Below are 26,814 nucleotides of genomic sequence, written 5' to 3'. Positions count from 1 at the left end.
ATAAAGACCAGTGAGTGAAGCCTCATTATTGTTTGTTAGGTCTATAGGCCAACTTCTGACCAGCAGAGAATTCGGTTCGAAACATCACTATTTAATTTCCAAAATTTCTTATTATCTTTTAAATTTGTGTGAAGAATTGTATGCCAGTTCTTCAGAAATCAGTCAAAACAACCGTCAGTTGCTGTGGGAAGTCTTAAGACCTGGTAACAATCGATCTGATATGAATATGAAATTTGTTGTTTCATGGTCATCTAGTCTTCAGTAGTTTGCTATTTTTTCCACCTGCATGTGAAGAAAAAAAACATGCTAGGTATTATGGGTAGGAGAAAAATACCTTCTTAATGAAGGAAAAAATGCTTTTCAACATTTCACTCTAAAATAATAGATTTTATGTATATTGTTGTTTGGGGGCATTTCATAAGAATGCATATTTCTACCTAAGCTTAATGACTGTAAATTAGTACAATGTTTATTTGTTTGATAGTTGTAGACTTCTTTGTGAAGTTTTTTTTTTTTAGTTTGCCCCCCGTTGCTACTATTTCCCCCTTCTGCCACGATTTTGCCCTTCTATTAATTTTAATTTGTGTGCTCAAACACCCATACATAGGTTGAATTCAAGATTTTATGATCAACTGACATGAAGATCTATTTAGTCTTTTGTCAATTCTCTAATCACTGAAGACATTGTAGACACTGAAGTATTGACTGTAATCTTTTTTTTCTGTGTAATTTCTACCTGTGTTCTATGTTCCTTTTGCTTTCTGAGAAAGCAATTTCGTTTTTAATTCTAAGTTGACAACAAGTGAAGGCCACTTTTCTGGTATTATTTGATGTAAGGATTAATTTAGTCCCTTGTTAAGGATACCCAAATCCCTTCAGGATAAAGAAAAGCTACTGGAAAAATGCCCTCAAGCCCTGGAAGCACACAAATTAAAGGACTGTAAACCTTGGACAAAGATTGTATCAGTGATGAATCTGCCATTTCATTTAACTGCAGACCTCACAATTATGGGAAAACTAACAGAGGCACCTAAGTGAGTAGGCAAACTGGGGCCATTTGTTTAAGTAAAACTTGCAGGCATGAAACTCAATCTTTGCTTTTCTGTCACTACTGTGTAGCGGTGCTTCAAAGACACTGTAGTGACCTTTTTTTCAACTTAGGAGTAATGTTTGACACTTCAGAAATTGCCTCTGTGATCAAAACAAAACCAGGTAACACCATGTATATGGACTAATGAATATATTGTAGGGAACTGCAGGTGTTTGGTATCCGTCATTTCACAGTCTTGCCTATGACTGTGATTAAGGAAAAGATACACAAGTCTGCCAGCAAAGAGAAGAGAGATTCTGACTTTTGTAAATATACAGCATACTTACAGCTATAGTTATTTAGTGAGATATAGATTTTGCCTTAGATGATATTCAGAAAAAAAGCTGAAGGGATTGAACTGTGTTGCTAGTAGTTCCTTTCTTTACAAAACATACCTGTTCAATGACCGGATATCAGGTATCCATTCTTCTTGGAGACTGAGGAAAAACTAAACAAATAAAGGCAAAAACCTAAATTTGCCCCCATTTTCACCCTTCTGACTTATTGATGGTGTATTGTTATAGCACAACCAGTAGTAACCAGTAGAGTTCTGGTATTTGAATGAATGTGTATGTAAGCATGTCATAAAAAAATAACAAAGGTGCTGTCATGGTTTAACCCCAGCCAGGAACCAAGCACCACGCAGCCGCTGACTTACTCCCCCTGCCCTCAGTGGGATGGGGGAAAAATCAGGAAAAGAAGTAAAACTCATGGGTTGAGATAAGAACGGTTTAATAGAACAGAAAAGAAGAAACTAATAATGATAACACTAATAAAATGACAGCAGTAGTAATAAAAGGATTGGAATGTACAAATGATGCGCAGGGCAATAGCTCACCACCCGCCGACCGACACCCAGCCAGTCCCCGAGCAGCGATCCCCCGCCCCCACTCCCAGTTCCTATACTAGGTGGGACGTCCCATGGTATGGAATACCCCCATGGTATGGAATATCCCGTTGGCCAGTTTGGGTCAGGTGCCCTGGCTGTGTCCTGTGCCAACTTCTTGTGCCCTGACTGGGCATGAGAAGCTGAAAAATCCTTGACTTTAGTCTAAACACTACTGAGCAACAACTGAAAACATCAGTGTTACCAACACTCTTCGCATACTGAACTCAAAACACAGCACTGTACCAGCTACTAGGAAGACAATCGACTCTCTCCCAGCCGAAACCAGGACAGGTGCACTGTTTCAAATGTAAAGGTTGTACGCCAAAGGAAATGATAGAGCTGTGGTTGCCAAATTTGTGTACAGGTGGTAGAATATGTCTCTCTTCTTTCCATCTTAGCTGTAAAAGGAAGGGTAGTAATAACACAGACGATGTGTTTATGATGTTGAAGTTAAGAAAACTGAAAGAGAAACTGGAAATAGAGCCATTCAACTGATTTAAAAAGGGAAGCTATCTTGGATTTTGGTCTTTTGCATTGCACTGTACTGAATGCGATAAGCTTGGAGGCTTCAGTACAAAATACAGAGTGTATGCATGTGAAGTAGCAGAAGAGCTAAATTTGTGTATCCATGTAATTTCATTTTTATTGTAAGCATTAATGGGAGTATTTTGCCACTTTAATAGAGATCAGCAGGGAGCTATAGTAAAAGAGGTAAACAGTCTGTTGTGAAGTTCAAAGGTATAAAGCATGTGGAGTAAAATATGCAACCACTTATGAGTAAAAAGTTAGCACAATTTTGTCTGTGTTTGAGTTTACTGTTCCTACAGGTAGGATGACTGGAATAAGAAAAGGAAAGAAAAAGAAATGCAGGATCGCAACTGTTATTTCAGTTTGTAGGTGTGACAGTGATGTCCTTGCAGGAAGCAATGCTGAGTGAAAAAACTTTTTTCAGCAGTAGTAAAATGGAGCTTCTTTCTCCTTGAGATATGCAGGTATACTTTTGCTGTTACCTAAAGCATTCTGAAGTGTACAGGCCATCTTAAAAATACTTTAAGCATACTATGAAATGCTGTCAGCTTGATTTGATGATCTTTAAAATAACCATTGTTTGTGATTGGGGGCAGGGAGAACAGGCTAAAAGGTGAGTAACAAATTATATCAGTCTAGATTTTTTTATGGCAAAAGTTGAGATATCAGTAAGTACAAACAAAGGCCCTCTCATGTAAATCAGAAAGCTGTAATATTAAATGTGTATACTGTTGCTGGAGGCAGTATTTCTGTAAAGTTAAAAATTGACCCATATCGGGAGGGCTCATACCAGCTACAAGGCAGGTAGTGTGCCTGAAGCTTTTCTGAGAGTAGGAGCAGAGAAAATGTATGTATGTGTCAGTTCCATGGTGTAGATCTCTTTCTGGTACTCTGGTTGTTGGTTGGTACACCTCTGTGCTAGGTAGTCTATAAACATTAAAAATGCAACTCTACCACCAATGACAAGTGTATACAAGGAAAGATGGTGGTAAAGGTTTTGTCGTTCTTTTTAGTGGGCCTTAAGATGCTATAAGTTAAATCAGGAAAAGTTGGGCCAAAAAGATATCTTAATGAAGAGAAGAGATCATAACTGTAGAAACGGTGAACTTTCCATCTCTGACAAAACTTAAACATGAGAATGCCGGTAACGGTGAGATAGTCTAAATAGTGTTCAACTCTTCTCCCCTGCTCCAGCTTTCTGTCCCAGGAAAGTGCAACAAATCAATGTCTTGGCTGTATGTGTAGCAATTCAGTTTTATAAGAGTGATAAGAAGCTATGAGATCTTTGCCCTAATATAGTGTTTCTTTAATACTTAATTCACATTCATCCCAAAGCTCCCATCTACAGGTACAATGAGAAACTCACCACTAAAGCTCATTTGAAGAAGACTTTTCAAATACTTTATTTTTTTACCAGGCAGTTTCTGTGAACTTCAGTTTCATTTGTGGGTGTAAATGATAAAGTATTTCTGACTCACTTACAAAAAATAAATTATTTTGTTTAAATATATTTTGTTCCATAATGCACCTTTTCCATGGGCACTTGAGTCTGAGTGGCTAAAATGTTTAATGCAAAGTCCTGCTTGCTGCTGTACTGTTAGATTTCCAGTCAGCTCTAAAACAATTGAGATGAATGGGGTTTTTTGTATCTCTCTCTCTATCCAGGAATTGAACTGTATTCCAAGGAGAAAGTTTTGGAAGCATTTAGTCTTGTTCTGCCAGTTTCCTTACAGAGAGATTGCCAAAATAAATTTTGTTGGTATGCTGTGCAGTTTATGCATCAACTTAATTCTCAGCCTTTTGCTAAAAGCAGCTGATAGATAACCCAGTCTGGAAATCATGATTATATGGAGTGTAATTAAATGGTAGGTGTTTCAGTGAATCATGTGGATTTTGTCTCTAGAGCTCATAAAACCACTATTGTGAAGATTGCCTTTTCTCACTTGTGGCAATTTAGTCCTGCTACTGTTGTCATTCTCTCAGTATAAATGTAGGTTAGAAAAAAAATTGTTCCTGTGATAGTTCTTTTTCTCTTAATCCAAATTATTACTGCATCGTATTTAGAAAGAACACTCAACAAACTTCAATGTCATGTGAGGATATATTTCCCTTGGATATATGTATCCTTAAAGAGCTTGTCTTAGAAGAGCTTAGAAGTAGAATTCAAGACTGTTTTATGAACATACTTTAATTTTGATTTTTCACATGAATACATAAAACAGAAATATAAAATTGTAGATGTCTGGATACCTCTCCAGCATTCACGTACCAGTGGAACATTAACTTGTCTTTTACTACCATAATTTTAGACAATGGAAATCAAAAGGTAGTATTTGCTGGAAATTTTGCAGTTGTTGAACTACTAAGGGACATTCTGTGGAACAGAGATCCTGAGCCAACAATTTCCTCTGTAAAAAGCTATGTTTCTAGTCTTGTCTTTGAAGTAGTAAGCTCATGATAAACTCACTATTTGGGGATGCTTTGTTATCTTTTTCCTGTAAATGATGGATGATTCTAAGGTCACTGAAAACTTAGAAAGGTCAAATTGCAGATGAAGTAACAAACCAGAACCAAAACCTGAAAGTTAACTGCAGTTGAATAACAGATGCTATATTAGTTCACTTTTAGTCTTCTCCTAATTATTAACAAACTGGTAAGGGATCACACTGTGTATTTTATTTAAGTGTGCAAATAAGGGTATGTTGACATTGTAACATGAAAAGAGAGTCAGTTATTCAACAACAACAAAAAAATGCTGGCTTGATGGGGAAAGGATAATACAGTTTTTGTTAACTCCAATGACTGTAGATAAGTTTTGCCAAGCAGGTAAATAATACAGTAATATCACCTTAACTAGAAAATGGAATTTGACAAATGGAATTGACAAATGGAACATGTAGCAGAGACTGAGAAATTTCATCAGTTTAGGCCAATACAATGTTGTCAGACTTCAACAGATGTGCAAGATGATTTGTTATGGTATATCTAACAGCCTTTGGTAAGACTGACATCCATTATCCAATCGTATTTGTCTAATAACAGTGTCTGCTCTACTGTCCTAAAGAACACATTTCTCTTAAGTTTTTTTTTTCTCTTTCAGAGGTGTGGATTTATAACAGCACTTGCTTATGTCTTTAAATCTACATCTGATGCATCCTGGATGTAGCCCATTTATGATTGTTAAAATGGCTTTTTCATGGGAGACCAAAGATAAATATAGCTAAAATCCTGCCTCCAACACTGGCTAATAGTGCCTGCTATAATAGTAAGAGCAAAGATGAGGTCAAGAAGCTAGTAATGTTTCCCCAGCATGCTTCCCAGCCTCCAACAATGTGAAACTTCTGAACCAGATGTTGTATCTTTGTATTTTTCTTATGAAAATCTTTCATTTACCTTTTGTAAGTAGGTAAAGTCTTAGTTTCAACACCATCACAGCATAATCACAAGTTAAGTGCTTCCTTTTGTTTTAAACTCGCTGCTCACTATTTTCATTTGATGTTCGATCATTCTCCACCATCTCCAAGCCACTCAAGATATTAAAGACTATGTTTATATACTCAGTCTTGTCTTCCAGGCTGAAAAGTTCTGATCTGTTTTGTTGTTTGTGTAATCTATAGACTTGATCATCCTTCCCCCCCCTCTCTCGTTATTGCATTCATGCCCAGTATAAATATAATCTTCTAGGATACAGCAGACTTACGGCTTGCATTCTGGGTAATCGATCTCCATATATTCAGTGGCTACTAGTCTGGGATTTCCAAACCTCCAGCATTTGTCTAAAACTGCTCCTCTTTTCTGCCTGGGAATATTTTTAATGGAGCTGCTGTCCCACTTGGTTTGCTCTAGGTCTGGAAATTCTGGACAAGTTCAAAATGTTCATATTCTGCCTGGACATGTTACCAGGAATCTTGGAGTAAGATGTCCCATCCAGTATTGATGTGGTAGTTCTGTTAGTATGCATGGCCACTGTCTACACTGCATCTGTTCTCTTGTATTGTTTGTTTTACTAGTTACCCCATCTGAGGCTTCTTCTACTTACACTCTTGAAAAATAGTACACTGAAACTCATGCTTTTGATTTCTCAAAATATTCAGTAGATTTCACCAACCAAAAGCCAAAAATCGACTTAGAACCTGGCAGCGGTCCAGCATGCTGCTGTCGGAATTCGGTCCAGGAGGCTTTTTCACAGACCTCGGTGAGCCACTTGCCACTCCAGACTGGTTGACCACCAGTTAGTGGGAGTACAGGATAACAAAGCTCCACACAAGTGGAGTGGGTGCCTGGAAGATGATGTGTTGATGCTGAAGAATGGGTACACAGATCTTCAAAAGCTCTGTCTTTCTGAAAACATGGTAACTCCTGCTGGTCATCCAAGCTGCCATTACTCTGTTTTCAGATAGCGCTTTTGAAGATTTCTGTCTGGAGTTAATGACCAGTGCTCAGTATCGATACATAGTCCCCCCTGTTGATGCTAATCCCTCCAGCTCTTGCTGGACATGTGTGTCTGCAAGCATGCACTGGTCTCACGGGGTGCTTTTCTGAAGAGTCACCACAGCCCACTGGTGGGCATCTGCAGGGCAGGCAGAGACGCTGTAAAGGAGGAAGTAACAGGCAGCATGGTCTCAATGAAAGGTAAGGATTAGCAAGGAGGAACCTACAGAGTGTTCTTTTTACATAATGGATCCTTAAATGGTGACAGTATCTGTGCAAGGCAAATGGCTCTTCAGTGCAGTGTGTGTGTTGGGGAGCACTGTGCTGTGTGGAGATTGTGTGGTAACCACCATTTTCATAGGGGATGGAGATGGTTCCCTCAACACATCCCTCCGGATTCCAGTAATCCTCAGCGAAGGCCTGAGCAATTCAGCAGTAACCAGGTTGGTTTGTGTCATAGCATGGATTAACATGGCAGCACACAGAGGTGTCTTAAAAGGTGAGAAAAAGCCCTGTTCAGGACTTGAAGGTGAGGGCAGAACTCCAAATGTTGGGAGTGGACTCAGCTGAGCATTGATGGAGACTAGAGCTTCTTGCAAGGAAGAAGTTGAGGCTTAATGTACAATAATTTGACCACTGGAGGGAATATGTCATTGCCGACCCGCTAAGCGATCTTGGATGCTTTTCTGTTTGTTTGTGCTACAGACTGAATAATGATGAAGCTGGAGCATAAATAATTTTAGGATATCTTGTGAGAGAAGTGAAAGACCTTTAAAGTGACCGTATTTTAGTTCCATATGTTGGGAAGTGAAGGTGTGGAGATGATGACTGAATGAAATGTAAAAGCTGAATTTTCATGTGTCACACCAGGGTTTACAATTTCAACTAGTTCTTGTAATTCCATATATTATAGGATACTGTCTCCTTGTGTAAATTTAATTAATAGATCCACTTTTTAGTTTGTAAATGGAAATTTTAAAAAAATCCTCCATTCTAGTATGTTCATTCATTTGGTATCCTAATTTGCTAGGCTTACAATTTATAACACTATCACTTTGTTTGACAGTGCATGGTACTAAGAGGAAGATCTGACACACCCTTTAAGTGGCACTTACAACTGTCTGACCTTATCTACACCACCAACAGTAGTGTAGAAAAGGTCAGGAATCTTGGATTCTGCCTTTGCCTTGCCTCTGCGAAAACCATAGCGGTTTTGGTTAGAGGTAAGATACCTGAAACATAACAATTATGAAACATAGTGGGGCCAAATAGCTAATCCTTGAGTTAAGTAAAAAATACTGGCATAGCAAGACAAGTACTGGCAAACTCTCTGAGCATACACAATTTATGCAAACAAAAGGTTAACCAGAACAGATTATACCAATTTTCTGAAAAAAACAAATTGCACTGAAAAAGCAGTTTTTGCTAGTGGAATACCAGTGTCGGAATAAATGTGTGTACATTGTACATAACATAAAGATGGTCATGAAAATCAGTAACTTAAGTCTTCCTGAACATCAGTTTAAAAGACATATCAAGGTAGTAAGATACACATCCAAACCCCAGTAGATGGGACTCAACAGCAGGTCAGTTATATTAAAATCATAGATTCAAGCGCACTAAGCTATAGAAGTAAGACTTGAATATTGTGGTGAAGACAAAATGGAAGCACATAATGTGTGTTTTAATGTGTCCTTAAATCATAGTTTTTGATCAAGGCTGACTTTTCTTCTGACTGACAAAAAGGCACTTTTCTGATAACCGGGGGGAAATCTGATAATAACAGAATGACAGGACCCCAGGAAATACCATGACTGTCATTTAGAACTTGTCTTGACAGAGGGTTATACTGGAAATGGATTAGGTGAATTTGGCATACAGCATTTATATCAGAATAAACATGTCTTCGCCTTTGAAATAACTTCTTGCTTAAATTCAAACATTGTGTTTCAAAGCCCTTGGGTTGTTTTGGGGCTGTACATTATATTATTTTGCCTCATAATCAATTGTATTTTCATTTTATCAGGACTGCAATGTAAAAAATAGTGACTTACTAAGTACAGTGCTCTTAATGTTCTTAATCCATGTTACTTAAACCCTATAATCTTTTGTTCAGCTTCAGGGTTTTATTTAAAAGTCTCTCAAAACACAAAAGGATTTCCTCTTAGTTTCCAGTTGCATTGACTCATTCTTCTTGGTCAGATAGTTAGTTATAAATAGTTTTCTTTTGAGCTTTGATGTATTTCTTTGTTCAGTCAGATGTTTGTCCATACATTTCTGACAGTTCTTTTTTTATCTCTTGATTTTTTAATTTTTAATTTGTGTTTGTCAAGGCTGACCATTGTTCATTATTAGGCTGAACTGATTTCTTCTTCATCTTCCTCAGAGTCAGCATCATCATTGTAGAAGTGAATTGTAGCTTGTACTGGAAAGCTTGCCAGAACCTTCTCTCCGATGTTATTAAGAAACTTTTGGGATTTGGACTTGGGCAAATAAAGTCTAATAAGAAAACATATTAAGAGAAAAAGTAAAACTATGCAACACTTTCCCAGCAAAGCTAGCTTAAAACCTATTTTTACTTTTCTTTGGAGAAAGAAAGATCTTAGGGTTCCTTGTCTTTTAAAATAGAAGTTGTTAACTAAAAGGTACTGTTGATTTTGTTACCTCAGTTGCTTTGGGCATTTTGTGTATTGGATTTATCTAAGGTCCCACCTGACAAAGTGTTGCCAGGGCAATGATGCATGCTTGCAAAGGTTTGGGTTGGTTTGGGTTTTAGCACAGTTCAGAATGGAAGTGTCCCATGTGACTGGGGGAAGTTTGAGGAATGTTCTGGGATTCTGGAATTAAGATTAAGACACGAGGTTGACTGGGGTGGGTTGCCTGTTGCACAGAGGTTTATCTTAGTGGATTTTGTATCTCCAGGTGGAGGAAGAGGTGTACACTGAGATTTATTTCAAAATTCATACTGTTTTGTATTGAAATCATAAATGTCATAATTTAAGCATCAGGTTTTCACCAGCTTTCCCACTAAAGCAAAACTTATGTGGTCTGTATGCATATGTGGTTTTGTGTGCATATGTATGTACATCTCTTCCTCTTGGTTCCACTTTGGCCAGTTTTCAATTAAATTTGACAGTGATAAAGGTCACAGAGAATTTAAGCTTTTACAACTCTTATAAAAACAAGTGCTTGTAAAGAAGAGGGATATTCCATTAAATTTCCTCCTCTAAACAGAAGTCTAAATCAGGAGTTTCTACATCATTAGGCCTTAAAGAATCCAAATGTTGGTGAAAACCCTGGTAAATCCCCCAAGCATAGGAAAAGCTTTACCTCGAGTTCAACTTTTATTCAAGAGCAAATTTAAGCAACATCAAGACACAGATCTGTAACAAGTCACATTCCATTAGCAGCTGTTCATGTGAATTATTTGGGCTTTGTGGGCTTGTTATCATATTAATAAATGTAAATATAAATTAGACAAGGCAGAAGAACATCGTGTCTTTTAAGATTACTTTTTTCTTATTTTCATTAGCGTATTGTTTCAGGTTCTGTTCAGCCTGGGCATCTGTCCTTGTGGAGGGATAAAAATCTACGGGTCTGGTGAGTAGAGCAGACTGCATTACTAAAAAAAGATACTCCAGAGACAAACTGATAACTTCTCTGGAGAAGTAATATGTCTTGTCTTGGCAGGTGTCACTTTTCCTGTATCAGGTGGTAGGATTTAACTCACCTCACTGGATGTTGAAACCCCAGGGCTCCTGTTGATCTAAAATTCATTAGTTGACCATCCAGTTCTGACTGTAAAGAGACAAATTTATTATTTAGAATAGACTAAAAATGAAGATTTCACTTTTTTCTTCTACAGGTAACTTAAAATTCTACAGTAATGTTGCTTTTGTTTGCTGTGCTGCATGTTGTTTTACTCTGACTAAGTGTACTTCGGAGAATATATCTGCCCGCAGTCTGCCAATAGTTGCACATTTAACAAAGCATTTGAGGTTTTACATTTTGTGAGCCATGAAGCCATGAAGTTGTACATGAAGTTGCTTAAGTTCTTATGGAATATCTATAGTGACTGGTGAGCTAATAACACTACCAAATGGAAGTTTAGTGATTGGAAGAAAAAAGGATTTTCAATCAGTTTAAAGGATTGGGAGGTTAGGGTTTTATAAAATACCTCTTTAACTACGCTAACCAGTAGTTTGGAGTTGGAATGTTCAAGTCAGCAAGCTTAATTGTAATCAAAGATCACACAGGCATGTTAAGAGTCCAAACAGTAAAATCAAAAGACAACTGGCATCTCATATTTCTATGCAAACAGTGATAAAAAAGCAAGGATTTTTGATACAACAGAGTAGGTAGCAAAAATATATTTTAAATATCAAAATTAAATTTGGCATAGAATAAATTCCTTCAAATTAAGGTCACAATAAAAAACCCAATAATTTGCAAATGTTAATGTTACTAAATCCTATTAGGATTATAAACCTCGAGTGTAAACCTGAAAGCATCTCCCAAAATCACTGAGCCCTATCACTTCCTCTTGTACACATGTATTCTCTTCCATATCTTAAAACAAGAAGACCTCTTTTTTCCTCCTATTGCTATAAACTTGATATTGCATAAAATAGGAAGATTTAGCTTTGCTGTACTAGAACTTTTAGTGAACAGAATCTAGAAACTGTCCACTCTGCTACAAACAGACAAAGATGACTTTTGCCACTGTCAGAGCAATTCATCTATCTTTCTGAGGAAGTAGGCTTCAGCATGGATATTTTAGTGGGCCCCAAAAAGCCCTTGGGCTACTGACTGAGCAAGGGGTCCTATAGAATTCTCTCTGTACGTTTTAAGTTGGTCTGTTTCTCTCATCCCCACCTGTTTGTCTTGTAGCCAAAATGATTTGTGTTCAGGCTTTTAGGGTTTTGTTGAGGGTTTTTTTGTGTTCAATCATGAGACTCATTTACTTTGTTTCTACAGTACCTAGTAAAATGGACTCCTGAGCTGGCTGAACATTGTAGACGTGATCATAATATCTGTGTTAAATACCATATGTTATTTTTCTCTTTTAATATTTACATTAGAATTAAAATAGTCTTTTTTATCTTTATTGACCTGTATTTTCTCCTGTCTTCTCTTTGGAATACATATTATTTTTAATAATTATATATGTAATACTATGTATTGATTAAACACACATTATATGCTTTTTATTTTCAGACTATAATACAGCATTTCTGAAAAGCAATTCTGACAAAAGCCAAATAATTGCAAAATCTAACTCAGTTTGTATACAGCAGCAAATGTTCAGTGTTAATTTGTATTATGTTGTAAATATGGCAATAGTAACTTTAAATTACTTTTCATGGCTTTTCTTCAGGCATAAGTAACAACATATTTGAATTTAGGTAATAGGAAAAGTGTTACTTTTTATATAAGGAAAAGTATATTATGTGTAGGTAACTACACGGTATATTGTAACACATGATCTTGGCAATAGAGGTAAAATTATGAGTTTAATTTTTTTACCAGTACTTTTATTTTTTAGTGCTTTCCTCTGCATCTTTCAGCTTCTCGGGTTAGATTCTTATATGTATATTCCTAAACTTTTTTTTTTTTTTTTTTTTTTTTTTTACTTACACAGAGGATGTTGAAACTTTTATTTGCTTCATGCTCCAGTGTTTGGTCTACTGATCTGTAAAGCACTGACATTTGTATGTATACATTGCAGAAAATAAAAGTAGCCAGCATGCAACTAACTAGCGAAAACATTGTTCTCAATCCATCTTTGAAGGCCTTCTGCTAGAAACCTCAGTAACTTTGCTGAAGAAGATACCTCCTGCCTTCCACAGCTGTAGGATGTAGGTATGCATTAGGGAGCACCTCTTCCCACCTATGCACCACACAAAGTATCCAAGCATCTTTGCTCAGTTGTTGTGACCCTGTTAAAAAAGAATATGAAAAGGCTCCTAAAACCCTCTTTCAGCCCTCATTAGGTCCCAAGCTACAGAGGCATCAAGGATGCTGAAGCAGTGTGGATGGGCCATAAGGTGTGGATGAGAAGGATCTGAGAAGCTTTTGGCAGGAAGGAGAAATATTACAAAATTGAAACCAACTGTTTCAGCTATACTTGGCTTGAAACACTGCCAGGCTGTTAGCATGAATGTGGAAAACGTCACATAATGGTTTGTTTTTCTCACACAAGTGGGCAGAAGCCCAGGTGTGAATTAAAACTTTTGAGCTGGTTGAATAAAATTTTCTACAAAAACATGACCTCAGTAATAAAACACAACTTCCTGATGTCAGAAACCTTAGTTTATTGAAATCATCACTATAAGCTTATACTCTCCTGAGAGTAAGACTCCTCTCATCATTAGCAAATTTACAGGTGTCTCTGACAAAGCTTGGAACACTGCTGAGAAGGACGTTCTTCCACAATCATTCCCAAGGCACCTGCCGGGAGGAGTGTGGCACTCCCTCCGATCTGTACAGTTACAACCTTCATCATCAGCAGACGAGAAGTGCAAGGTAAAAAGGTGTTGCATGTGTTAGAATATAGTAGAAATTGTGAGTCTTTAAAGACTTGCACTAAGGAGAGTTGTTGTCTTAACCTGCTGAGCCTTTGGTAAAAAGTTGAAGATGTAACTCTGGATCGGATGCTGCAAAAACTTATGCAGGTGCTTAAAACTAAGCATTGGAGTAGCAGTGCTTCGATAAATTTTTTAAAGTTTGCAGTTCGGGACCTATGTTGAATGTGCTTCAATCTCTCTTTATTTTTGTTTTTTGAGTCTAACAAATCTTCCTGCATGAGGAAGTAAAACTAATAATAATGGTGCCTTTCGAAGGCACTTGGCAGTAAGAGCTACTTCAAAATCCAATTTTCTGTTGATTTCCTAGCTGATTTAGCTATAGCGACATCCCTCCTAAAAAACAATCAATAAAACAGTGCACCTGAAAGTACGGTTTTTAAATTTCATCTTAAAGTCATTTTCACTCAAACTCCCCCTATATACAAAATATCACATACAGACTAGGCCTGGAAATTTCAAACTGAAGGTATTGTTACTTTTATAATTAAGCAAATAAAAACTGCTGTTGAAATAAGGGTTGTTTTGAGTAAGCAGTGCTTTCTGCAGCTCTTTAAGAACTGATAATGATTCTATATCTGATACAAATTAGAGATGCTCTTAACCATTATCATGTACAGAACACTGTAATTTGAACCATTTTTTCTAACACTGAAGAAATGCTTGAAAGAACAAATGAATAGATGACCAAGCCTCACTGTGTTCAAATAGTTTCAATTTCTGCACCTGTTTTCTATAAGGATTATTTTCTCCAGAATTTAGTCTCACCATTTGCCGATTCTCTGTCATCTCACTGTCTCTTGCTGTGAGCATCCAGGGTCTCCATAAAGCAGGGCTGCTGAAAGATTAAGATAGAATAGTGCTCCTACAGTTAATTCTTTGTGATAATACCCGTACAGGACAGCTCCTTTTGTTAGATTCTGCTGGCATCTTTTGAAATAACAAGATCTTTTTTCTTTTCAACACATTTGGATTTGTTAAATCTGATTTCCATGGCAATATTACTCTGTCTTCTCTCTAGGATCTGATTAAACAAACTAGACAATAGCACATTTTTAACTAAGGTGTCATTTCCCTTTAAGATTTCACAACTCAAAGTGACCGCACTGAACTCCAAACGATGATGTAATAAATACTGAAATCTCTTTATTTATGCTGCGCTGCTACAAAATAAAAAATAACTCTCCTTCTCTGACAGTATGTCTAAATACAGATTCCATGTCATCATTGAGTGGCTGGTTATTTATTGAGTAAGCAACTCCAGCATTCAACTGACACAGGCAATCTGATCTAATTAGCTTAAGAGAGCATATGCAGCGGTGGGTGCTACATCTGCCTTTTATTTGGTGGGGGGACTACAGTTATGGATGCTCTTTTTAACAGTACTTTCCATCTCTGCTGCCATGTAACAGATCCTTACAGTTGGGGAAATGGAAAAGTGCTTTCAGACACGAAATGTAGATAAACTTAATAATAAATCAGTTATGGCAACCTTATTTTCATTTACTTCCATTTATAAGTAAGTTCTGAAATATTTGACAGAGAAGGGTAAAATATCAGCAAAACAAGTAAAATACCCGTTCCGAGTGAAACATTTTGAGAAACGTAATTTGCCCTTTACTTCTGAAGTTGGAAATTGTTTTCTGTTGTCTATTCAATGCCGAAATCATTACATTCAGGTGATGCAGTCGGAGTTTTGAAAGGAAGGCTGCTGAAAAAAGCCTGCCTTACCTCTCTGGGCGCTCCCTTGGCCGGGGCTGGTGCTGGTGCTGGTGGTGCTGGTGCTGGTGGTGCTGGTGCTGGTGCTGCCACCGGGTGTCCTGGGAGCGATGACAGATGTGACCCGCTGCAGCCGGGAGCGGGAGGCCAGCAGCTGCACCCTCCATGGCAATTGATGGTCTAAAGCCTGTGGCCGGCTGGGCGCTTGCCCGGGCCTTTCAGCCCCTCCTTTATCTTAACTCCCAAAGAATACTTACCTAAAACAAACACGGCCTCGGGTAAAAGGAGAGAAACCTCCTTAATGAGATTTCTTTTGACTCCCCCCAAACAGTTCAAAGATAGGGCTCTCACTTTGGCAGGCTGTCCTGGGGAGAGCGCTGCTAGGGAAACAGAGGCTTTTTGTTAAGTTTGGTTAGCAAATCACATGGAAAATATTCCACCCCCTTTATCTTTCTGTTGCTGTTTTACAAAATCCATATTTGCTCTGTATGAAATAATACAGTGTAAATACTCCTTTTGCATGTCTTGGGAAAACTCATCAACATCCTGTCCTAAAAAACTGCAACAAAGAGTCAAAGACAATTTTAAATATAAAATTATTTTTTAGATGACTGAAGTCTTTTCCATGTCCTAACTTTAAAAAAGATACTAAAAATTAGTGCAGGTGAGAGGATTTAAAGAGAGGCCTAGTGACTTCCTCAAGACTACAGGGATCTTCCTTTAATTTGATTGCTATTTGATGGGTGGAGAAGAAAGCTTATGCCAAGAAAGGTGACCTTGTCTATCAAAGAAAAGGAATCTTTTATTTCAAGTATGCCATACATGCTTTAAGCCTACAAAGACTGAATAGAAACAGACTTCTTCCAAGCTTTCTTCCCACTGTTTTAATTCGTAACATGCATTAATCATAGCCTGTTACATTGTACGAGAACAATTTATTACCTGCTGGATGACATTATCTGATTTTCATTGTTGTGGTTCATTGCTACAGTTCACTTTGTTTCCTTTATTTCCCAACTACTGCAGAGATGTAAGAGGATTATAAGAACCTAAAGCTGAATTCTCTTTCCACTGGTGCTGTTTACACATCGACATCAAAGGGAACAGATTCAGCTCCCAAATATAATTGGTTTCTACTGTGAACTTTCTTGCCAGAGAGAGAAAAATAATGTCGTTTACTGAACATGGAATGTCCGTTGATTATTTAGTATGAACTAAGGTCCCTTCTAGTTGACTTAGCTGAAGAAACCATCAAAACAGTCAGTTTGAGAGGACACTGAAAATTCTCAGTGGGAGTCAGATCCCTCCAAGGTAAGCCTTGTGGCTCTTTTCCACGTTATGATCCAGTGGGAGGTAGCACATGTCTGGTCAGCAAGAAGGGGCTGGACTCACAGATAAAGACCACTGGATATATTCCTTTGGAGACAAAATTTTCCCCTGAAATTATTCTGTATTAGAAAACATTGTATATATACCTTTGCACATGCAGGGTTTTGTGCATTCCACTGATTTTGCTTAGATTTAAATGTCTTCCTTCCAACAGGGAGAAGCTTAGATCAGATTTGAAAGTCAGACTGATTTTCCTACATTGATGCAAGCTGTATGGTTGTGTTAGTTACCTGGCACTCCTAAGACTGCTAAAAGTAAAGCGTAACACAGGTTCTGATGTTTTTGAAGTAGTCTTCAGTAACAGAATCCTGGATTAGATTTGTTGAGGTTCAATTCTTACATAAATTTTTCCTGTTATTTAAAACATCCCTTCTTGCTGTGACAAATAGACACATTTTAAACTCAAAGGCCAAAGCCATTAAAGGTTGTTCTGGGAAGCACTGACAATATGTAATGGAGGACTTACAGTCTAAGTCTACTCCCTCCCATGTTTAAATACTGTGTGATATTTGTAAAGTTGTAACTAAGTAAATAATTCCGTATCTCAAAGAAGAAAATACATGCACAGCCTCAATTACTTTAAACATTTATGTATCAAAATCAGTACAGTTATTAGAATGAACAATATGGTGAATAATATTCAAATAACAAAATAGATATTAAATAGCAGCATGGGTCCTGAGAAAAAATGGCAAAATTCTTAAGTAACCTAAATTGTAATTAAATATCTTACTGAATTACAGTCTTAAATACAAATATATAATTTCATCAGCTTAGTTTTATTTAGACCTAATTTAACTTGATAGTTGAAAGGGAAGTGTGGATTACACAACTGATGTCTATGGTCCTGATCTTGCAATCAGATCTGTATGTGAGGATAATTGATTTATACCCCTGGATAGAATCTGCCAACATGGATATTAGCGCAGGACTAAAGCCTAAACTACTAACATATAGCTCTCCGGAAGATGCAAAGTTACCCTCAATTAAATCTGTTGATGAAGCCCTGCAAGACCAAATTTATTACAAAATTATAGAAAATATAATTTTGTTCATTAAGCTATAATGTAATCTAATATAATTACATGTAACACTGTAGAAAAAATGTAAGTTAATATTACATTATTGCAATAATTAATAGAAGCACACAATTTAACTAGTATTTTCATGGAAATCATTAGCTAAAATCAGGTTGCAAATCTGTGGAAAATGGTTTATTCCAGTAAACTATAAGCAGCAGTAATAGTGTATGATCTCTAGTTTCTAAAAAAAAAAAAAAAAAAAAAAAAAAAAAAGCAGCAATTAGGCCAGTCATAGCTGTCTAATTTTAAGAACTACAACATTACTTTTTGCAGTATACTTAATTTTAATACAAAGTGCTGTATTTGGTGAAGAACACTTCACAGAATCAGAAAACAATGATCCTGTTACAGTTGCTCATCCATTTTTCCCAGAAGCCAGGAGTATTCTTCAGACTTCTGATACTACCTGAGAATACATTTGACAGACTTTATTCTTATGGAGAGATGAGCCATAAGATAATTATCTTGTGTTTATTAGAAGTGGGTTTTTTATTTTTGTGAGAAACCTGTTTTACTCAGTTTTCTCATGAAAGCACCTGTATATTTGCAAGAATAAGGAGCATTCAATATAATTTGGTATAGTCAAGGAAACAGGATAGCTCTCCAGCATGTATAGTGTTGAATAATATCTGGTATTAAACAACATGACATAGGCATTTGTAGCCACTAATAGCATGCAAAGGTCCTCAAAGAGAAACTGTTGGAAAAGCTGTTAGGGAACCAAGGGAGGAGGAAACCGAGCCGTTCACAAAGCACAGCAATGCCAGTCTCATAATATTCCTTTAAAGTAAAAAAGAGAGACACTCATCTATGCTGAAGTTACATGGTAGAGTTGGTTCCCTGTTCTGAGTGGCCTGCTTTGGGAGCCTTCCCACATGGACTGTTTGAAGAGCTAAGGGAGATTTAGCCCCCCTAGGCTGAAGCTGGCCTTTCTCTCCCATTGAGGAGAGGGGGATTCTCCATGGTTGCAGGCAGAAATTGAAAATCTAGACTGTTCACTTCTTCGGGGTTTTTCAAATTCTCTTCAAACAGTTTCATGTCTCTGTGTGTGCATGTTCAGCATCTTGCAACATCTTTCTGTAATCTTCTGTCTGTGAAAAAAACCCAAGTGTTCTGGGAAGTCTGAGGGCTATTATTACTCAGTGTTTCTTTCCAAGGCTTCCTTCCACTCTCCCATAAGGAGGAACTGATTGACATAGTTATTTTAGAATACCTATTTTAGTAAATTTCCTGGTGCATACATGCCTTGGCTTCACAATAACAAAAAAAAAGAATGTTTCCTAATCTAAAATTTTTAACCTTTTAATCAGAGCTTGTCATGATTAAGTCTAAGCTATACTATAATAGAAAGTAGAAAACCTAGAGCAACTTTACGGCTTCAAATTGTTCTAACTGAGAATGTGCCAAAATATGTAGAAACTTGTCTTAAAATAGTGGCTGGTTTTGCCTGTATATTGTTTGGCTTTAGATTCCCTTGCATCATGAAGTTTTGATTCAGTTTTCTCATTTACTCATAAACATTTCCAGGGCAAGAGAACCTTCAAACCGAAAAGGATCATAATATAGTTGACTGCATTCGATGCCACTGCAGGATTAAGAAAAGCATGTTCCTCATCGTGCAAAGGTTATGTAAACAGTTGTGTTTTGCGGTGTGCTGTGAAGGTCAGCATTGCATGTGCTGTTGAACTATTACAGAGAAAGTGAATTCCAGAGTTGAGAGCTTTCTTTTGAGGTTGTATACTTTGCTTGTTTTCTTTCTTTTGATGTGCCTGAGGAAGTATTTTGACTTCCTGCATAAGATAAAATCACACAAAGGAATAGCATATAATGCCAAGTTAAGACCACTGGAGACTTTGCTCCTCTCTCTGTAGAATATGTACAGGATACAGCGAGGCTGGTATTTCTTAAGCTTGAGATGAAGAAGGAGAATTATTTAAATTATTTGACCCTCCAACTGAAACTGTCACCTGTTTCTGCCATGCATTGTGGAAATCAAAATTATGTCAGCAATTCCTACCACGTTGGATAAGCTTCTGCTGTGGGTGCAGATTTAAAGAAGTAAAAATGCCTCTCTGTCATAGTACTGGTAGTGGGGTTTTTTCATATTGATGCCTGCTCCAAAATGTGCAGGGCCAATTTGTTCCTTGTTTATCTACAGTGCCAGCATGTTGTTGCTGGAGATCCATTTAGGAAATTGTTCTTTTACAATACCTATTTTAGTAAATTTCCAAGCACATACAAGGCCTTGAGTTCAGAATAATAAAAAAGAATGTGGCTTCACGCCCTGTTTGGGAAATGATTGTCATGTATCAGTCAGCTGCAACTTCAGTGTTAGTGTTGGCTTCTTTTTTCTAGCCTTCTTGCATTTTCCTCTTGCCTTTTTTTTTTTCCCCTTCTCCTTTCACTCACCCACTAAATATCTGCTAGGATCAGACTGATACGTGCGTTCTTTCCACAGACCTCAATGTTGTTTGTGACCACCTTCCACATAAAATGTAAAAATTATTTGATAACTTTCATACATAGACGTACCAGAGGAGTAAAGAATACCTTGTATGAGTTCTTTGATGCATCTTCTGTAATGGCAAGTTGTGTTTGCAGCACACATGGCACACACAAATGTTCCTACAGTTTTGCTCCCCGACAGGCTGTTCTTCACTGTGGCTTCGTGGGCCAGCCCCGCCAAGCCCTGACTTCATCTTTCTCGTTTCGTGAATCCGACGAATCGGCTGAAATCAGATGCATCCCCTTGTGCCCGCTTTGCCCTCTGGTGGCTACGCTGGAAAAGGTATGGGACCTGGAGACGGGTGTCTCGGTCTGGTTCTGTGACGGAAGGGATACTGCTCCTTTAGGGTACCGTGGAGCCTGAAATAAGGTCAGGTGGCAGCGTGGAGCCATTTCTGAGGAAGATGAGATCCTTCCCTGTTGCTGCATGGGAAAGAGCAATGAATGCTTTGGCTCTCACTGTTTTGCCTACCGGGTATATAGTTTTCTGTGACCCATAGGGGCAGGGTCAAATGCAGCTGACGGGATAGCAAACGGGTCTCTGCAGTGGAAACGCGAGCTCAGTTCCCTGCGTTGCATCCACACCGGGACGTACAGAGCTGAAGGGCCGGTCCCACAAGCCCTGACCGCGGCACTGAAGGGTGACATTCGTCCAAACCCGTTGTCCACCAGGACAGCGTTGCCTTTGGGGAGCAGAGGCTGCAGGACTCCCTGAGAGGCCGGGTCGCGGTGCCCGGGGCGGGAGGACATAGGCCGCTCCTCCTCAGCGCCCCTCACGCCAGAGCCTGGGGACAACTAACCGGGCGCGAAGAGACAACTCCTCAGGCTGGCCCTTTGTAGTGATTTTTGTTTTGTTTTCTCCGCGCGTTGTTTAAAAGCAGAATTCTGTATTTTCCGCAGCACCAGCCGCTCCTTCGCGTCAGCGGCCACCGACGGTTTGGCTGCGCCAGCCAAACGCCGCCCGCCCCCCGCGCGTCGACCAGCGGGGCGCGAGGCCTCTCGCCCCTCCCCGCCGTGCTTTAAAAGGGGCGGGGGGGGGGCGCCGAGCCCGCGAGACCGCCAGCCAATCAGAGCGGCCGGCCGGCTCGCCCAACCGGCTCGCCCCTTTCTGTTTGGCGCAGGCGGGGGGGGGCGGGGGGGGCGGGGGGGGGCGGGGCCCCCCCGCGGCCGCTCGGCCGCGCGGCTGGCCGTTGGGAGGCCGGGCCGGCGGCGAGGCGGGGCGAGGCGGGGCGGGGCGTGGCGGGGGCGGGGGGCGCGCGCGCCATGCTGATCACGCTCTGCTACCTCTACCTATGGGCGCGCTGGGGGCCTCGCTCGGCCGCGCTCATCCGCCGCACCGTGCGCCGCCTCCACCGCTCCCGCTGCTCCTTCACCTTCTGCTGCTGCGCCGGCCCGCCGGCGCCCCCGGCTCGGCAGCCGCGCAGGCAGGTGCCGCCCGAGGAGCGAGTCTGCCTCAGGATAGGGAACAAAGTCTTCTTCACGGACGAGGCGCAGGTACCGCCCCGCGCCGTGGGGAGCTGAGGCCTGGGAGGCGCTTCGCCCGGCCGGTGCCCGGGGCGGGGGGGGGGGCGGCTCGGGCGGGGAAGCGGTCGGGCCGGGAGCGGCCTCCCCGCGTTGCCGTGGCGACGGCCAGCCGCCGCCTTCCCCGCGGCGCACCGGGCGGGCCGCCCGCTGTCGGGGGTTCGGCGGGGGGCTGTGGCGGGCTGAGGTGGCGGAGCCCGGAGGTTGCGGGGCTGGGGGCTGCGCCTTCCTCCTTCGGCGGCTGACAGCGAGCTCGTCCGTGGGGCTCGCCGTGGCGAAAGTCACTCGGGTAGCTTCCCAGGCCTGTCGCAGCCCCCCTTGCCGAGGGTGAGGGCCGGGTAGGTGCCGTGACAGAAAACCTTAGCGGGGTTGGCCTTCTCCCTCCTCGCTGCTATAGCTTGTTGCCCTAGGGAGCGGGCTGAGGAGTGTTCTTTACTGCGTGCGTGTACGGCGCAGCTTTTTGTAAGTGCCGCCGCGGCAGTAGGAGCACTTGGCTGGGAGAACTTGGTAGTATTTCCCTGGTATTTCCCTATCAGTAACGTACTTTCAGCGCGTATAAGGCTTCGGTCCAGAAAGGTGTGCTGTATTTATGCATTCAAGATGTGTGCCGGAGGTTTAAAACGTAGCTGAGTCTTTAATGGAGGCTGAATTGAGCTCTGGGTTACGGAGAGCTGCGTGCTTCTCCCCATACAAAACGCTGTTTCGAGTGAGGAAAATGACACGGTCTGCGAAAATCACTTTTTTGCAAATGGGCAGTGAGAGGGGAGGGTGGGGTGAGGCTGTCGTGGTCCGTGACAGTGGAAAAAACACTGTGCCTGAACAATTTTCACTTGCCGTTGCACGAGGCGAAACTAAAAGCTCGCTTGCTTCTGACTTTCAGGTTTAGAAGTGGAACTCCTCTGGCACTCCCCCCCCCCCCCCAAATCATCTGAATTATTTAAATGAATATTAGCTTTGTCTAAATTTGTCACTAAATACCGGAATTCGTGTGGATAAGAATCTTCTTGATCTCTCCTTTTTGCTGATGTTTATATGTGTGTGGAAATCATGTCAGCTGTTACACATTTTACTTCAATGGGCATTACTGAAATGTATTTATGAAGCATGTTGTTGGCCAAGTGCTACTCTTAAAGAAGCAGAGGAGCTTTTCATAAATTCAGGGGGTAAAGAGGATGTTTCAGTGCAGAGAAAATAAGATCACAAATGCTAATGGGGTTCGTTCAAAAACAGTCTTTTTGCTATCTGATGAGCAGATTATTTCATACTTGGTGACAACCTCAGAATCTCTAACAGGAAAGTTTAAATGCTTAATTCACATTTCGATAAAGCTCTTAAAACCAAACTCAAGTAATTGCCCATATGTTTAGAGGAGTTCTGCCTCAGTTGGCTTGGATTATTGTTTTGTAAGTCATATTTCAACTAATTTATGCTGTTCTTTGCTCCACTTCTGCTCATTTCTGAAACAGCTTCTCCTCAGTCCTTGCACAGTAAGCACATTTTTTTCTGTCTGCAATGTTATTCATGTAGACTGACTTCATAAGCTTGTCAATTTATTTGTGTTTATTGGGATTTGGGAAGCCCTCTAGGGAACTGTATTTTGGTTTGAAGTCCGGCGTAAAGCCAACACTGTTATTCAAAATGTATTTGTCTCTTAAAAATATGTATTGAAAGTTAACGGTTGCATTTGACTCTGAGAATCCCTGTGGAAGATGCCTGCCACGCTGCACCTCGGTAGTGTGGCATATAAGGGCTCTGATCTGGCTGCGTTAAAGGTAGAGGCAGTATCACTGTGGAGCTCTCTACATCGTCTGTGAACACTGTGAAGAGAAAAAGGTTAACTAGCGTGCTTTTTGGCTTCAAGGAAGCTAGGTGAGCTACTTTGCTTTCAAGTAGATAAAACTGCCTCTGGACAGTGATCAGTAGCCTCCTTAAAATAAGATAAGATACCAGCAAGTCATAAATTGTAACCTGTAAAGTTTTTGTGTTTGATCTTTAATCAGATTGGATGCTTAAGATAATAAAATAAGCTTCATGAATTCAGTTCACTTTCCTGTGGAAGGTAGCAATGTTTACTCTTGCAGCTTCTGTGCTCAGTAAAGCTGGTTGGATTGGCAAGCTATCCCCATAGACTTAGTATTGTGCCGTTTCATTTTAGATGTGGAGTGATGTACGCATTTAGTGTGCTACAGAGAAATTCTCTTACGTTTCCACATAAAATTACTGAAGGTGTACAAAGCATGTGTTTGTAGTGTAGTAGTAGCAAAATATCTATTTCTAGTGTTTGCCACCTTTAAAATATGGCAGAAAATTAAGTTCAATGCAGTATCTACATAAAAGTTGATGTAATATAGTATGGGAACAGATTATGTATTGAGAAGCTTTGAGGTTCTTACAACTGTTCCTTGGTCTACTGATTCCAGCTTTTGACTCCTTTGTAAGGAAAAGAGAAGGAACCGTTTTTGTAATTTAATGAAGAAAATGTTTGTCCAATGGTGTGATAAATGAATAGGCTACATTATGGACAAATTTAGTTTGAATGAGTTATTTCTTTAACTCTAAACTTAGAGTTACATACTGAGTGAGCAGTTTTGGTGCAAATGCATGAGGATTTTAAAAATATAAAAATATATTTTTTAAAAAGTACCCTCTCTTTTTATTTCAGGTATTTTTTTTTAAAGGTTTTTCAAATCACTTTTTAAATAATTTGTCCTGAGGTTGTACATGCCCACAAAATATAGCTGTCTTTTTATAACTGGCTTTGCAAAGGAAGTCCTGAAACTTTGTAAATTGGGTCTAAAAGTTAGACCTGTGTAGTATATAGTTCTTTGGTCACCTGTGGCTCACAGGTTCATTGGTCTTTTGGCAGCTGCGTGTAGAGACAGCATATATGACTGAGCAGGGGGACTGTATGTTACCTGGAGGATTGTTATCCAACTAGAATGAATGCAGCCTGGACTGCTATCCAGTTAGAGGGGCTGTGGTGACTGACCAGGCAGGTTGTGTGTTGTGACTGCTTTCTCAGTCCCTGCCAAGTAGCAGACGTTGCCCTTCAGCCACCAGAACTGGGGCAGCAGGGCCATGGGTTTTGTAGTCAGGGGAGAAGAGGGAAGGAAGGAGGAGGCAGGGTGAACTGCAGTGTGAATGAGAGAGGAGGATCCGGTTGAATGAGGGATGTTGCTGGTGGAAAATGGCCCACAACAGTCACAGTGCCAATGGCATTCGTCTTGTGCCCCACTCACTTTTGCGCTCTTCCTATAAAGCTGAAAGCTGAAGACTGAATTGGCTTAAAAGGTTGGTTGTCATTTTTAGTTTTACTTTTGGTGTGTTCCTGCTTAATGGTTCAGACCTTTACCCCCTTTTTTTCCCCTTGTGGGTAGTGTGAAATGGTAGACACCCTTCATGTAAGGCTGAAGGGTCAGATTTGAATTTAGGCTGGGCACAATTTAAAACTGAATGGCTAAATCAGATGCTTGCCATACAGACTTACTTTTCTTTCCTGTTTCTTTCAGTTCCTTGATGACTTAAACAGATGGAGCCTACTTCTCATTTCTCCTTTTATTTATCCTGATAAATTACTTAAAGCAGAACATATAGCTTTTGTGACAGAAAGCATTTCAGCTCAGACAGATAACTTGCAGAAAGTACCTGGCGGTTCAAAAGAGGTAAGTAGTTCTCTTTGTTTCTTGCATAGAAAGTAGTACATATGGGTCATTTGGTGAGTATAAGCCTAAATTACTTGAAGGACAAAATCTATCTGCCATTGATTTTTTGTTGTTGTTTATAATGTTTTTGGGAATAAAAAGGTAATATCTTCAATAAAATGAATCACTGTTAATACTGCAGTTCTATTTTATGCTTTAAATAGACCCATAGACGTTTTAACTGAGACTTTTTTTTAGTAGCACACTTCTCTGACTGTGGATGGGAGCTGCGGAATTCCGTTGTGACTTTGGGTAAGGCATGTATGGTTAGATACACTGAATGGGAAAAAAATGCTTCAGAGCTGTCATACTAAGGCAGATCAGAAGTCCCTTTACCACAGTATCCTGTTTCTCACACTACCTGAAACAAATGCCTCAGATACAAAGCAAGAATATGTTATGATTTCTGAAGAGCTCTTCAAGCCTCCAACCAAGTGGTTGTGAAAAGTTGTAATTGAAATAGAAGTCTCTCTTGGAAGCTTCCTTTCATTGTGATTTGTAAGTACAAGTTTAAGTATTATGTGTTTGAATTGTTTTGTCAATTTGCAGAAGTAAGGCCAAAATCAAGCTTTTAATCTCTTTGTTTTTCTATAAAATGCAGTGGGGGAGAGGCAGTACTTCTTGGTTGGAATTTTATAAATTGTGTTTGCCTTTTAATGCGTTGTTGTGGTTTAAGCCCAGCTGGTAACTAAGCACCAAGTGGCCACTTGCTCACTCCTTCCCCCCCTCCCCCGCCCCACCCTGCCCTGCCCCTGTGGGATGGGCAGGAGAATCAGAAGAAAAAGGTAAAACCTTGTGGGTTGAAATAAGGACGGTTTAATAGGACAGCACAAGGAGAGAAGAAGTAATAATAACAATAATACTAATAAAAGAATGTATAAAGCGAGTAATGCACAATGCAATTGCTCACCACCCAGAACCTGATGCTCAGCCTGTTCCCAAGCCTCAATCCCTGCCCCAGCCAGGTCCTGGCCAGCTCCCCCAGTTACCTACTGAGTATGACGTCATATGGTATTGAATATCCTCTTGGCTAGTTTGGGTCACCTGTCCTGGCTGTGCCACCTCCTAGCTTCTGAAAATTAATTCTATTCCAGCCAAACCCAGGACATGCATAATAATTACAACATGTTTTTGAGGCATCCAAGGATATAAATTAAACTAGTACTGAAATCCTTATGGCAAGCATACTTAGAAAATGTTCATGTCCTATATACTTGGAAATCTTCTCCACTACTATATTGAAATTGCGACAATGTGGATTTAAGTTATGTTCTAAAACTTGAACTACTGAATATATAATATCTCTAAACAGATTACGCATAAAAATAGTATCCAGACACTTATCAAAACTTACTATGAACTTGAGATAATATCT

General features: G+C 39.8%; 2 protein-coding genes across 3 annotated transcripts in view; one reads left to right on the top strand and one right to left on the bottom strand.

The window, feature by feature from the left end:
* Positions 1-4,921: 4,921 nt before the first annotated feature.
* On the bottom strand, positions 4,922-17,896 carry RIPPLY3 (ripply transcriptional repressor 3). Its single transcript, XM_049834897.1, has 4 exons — positions 15,254-17,896; positions 14,291-14,360; positions 10,669-10,736; positions 4,922-9,437 (listed from the first exon to the last, which is right to left on the bottom strand). The coding sequence occupies exons 1-4, from the start codon at positions 15,406-15,408 to the stop codon at positions 9,290-9,292; spliced, it is 441 nt and encodes a 146-aa protein (XP_049690854.1). The 5' UTR covers positions 15,409-17,896; the 3' UTR covers positions 4,922-9,289.
* A 3,581-nt stretch (positions 17,897-21,477) lies between these two features.
* The window catches only part of HLCS (holocarboxylase synthetase), a 132,361-nt gene continuing 127,024 nt past the window's right edge, over positions 21,478-26,814 (top strand). Inside the window, exons 1-3 of one of the 2 annotated variants that reach the window (XM_049834894.1) lie at positions 21,478-21,711; positions 23,205-23,225; positions 25,248-25,400. In XM_049834894.1, coding sequence (XP_049690851.1) covers positions 21,481-21,711; positions 23,205-23,225; positions 25,248-25,400 — 405 coding nt within the window. In that variant the 5' untranslated portion in view covers positions 21,478-21,480. The remainder of the gene's footprint in view (positions 21,712-23,204; positions 23,226-25,247; positions 25,401-26,814) is intronic. The other variant, XM_049834895.1, reaches the window with a different exon arrangement.

This window comes from Accipiter gentilis, chromosome 32 (assembly GCF_929443795.1).
Source record: "Accipiter gentilis chromosome 32, bAccGen1.1, whole genome shotgun sequence".
In the NCBI taxonomy this organism is placed as follows: domain Eukaryota; kingdom Metazoa; phylum Chordata; class Aves; order Accipitriformes; family Accipitridae; genus Astur; species Astur gentilis.
This window is presented reverse-complemented; position numbering and strand designations above follow the sequence as displayed.

Excerpts from the sequence above, each read along its gene's own strand:
- RIPPLY3 (XM_049834897.1), bottom strand. The coding sequence starts at position 15,408 with ATGGAGGGTGCAGCTGCTGGCCTCCCGCTCCCGGCTGCAGCGGGTCAC. Across the intron at positions 10,737-14,290 it reads TGACAGAGAATCGGCAAATG|TCAGAACTGGATGGTCAACT; the intron begins GTGAGACTAAAT and ends GTCTCTTTACAG. Across the intron at positions 9,438-10,668 it reads GGGTTTCAACATCCAGTGAG|ACTTTATTTGCCCAAGTCCA; the intron begins GTGAGTTAAATC and ends TTTTCTTATTAG.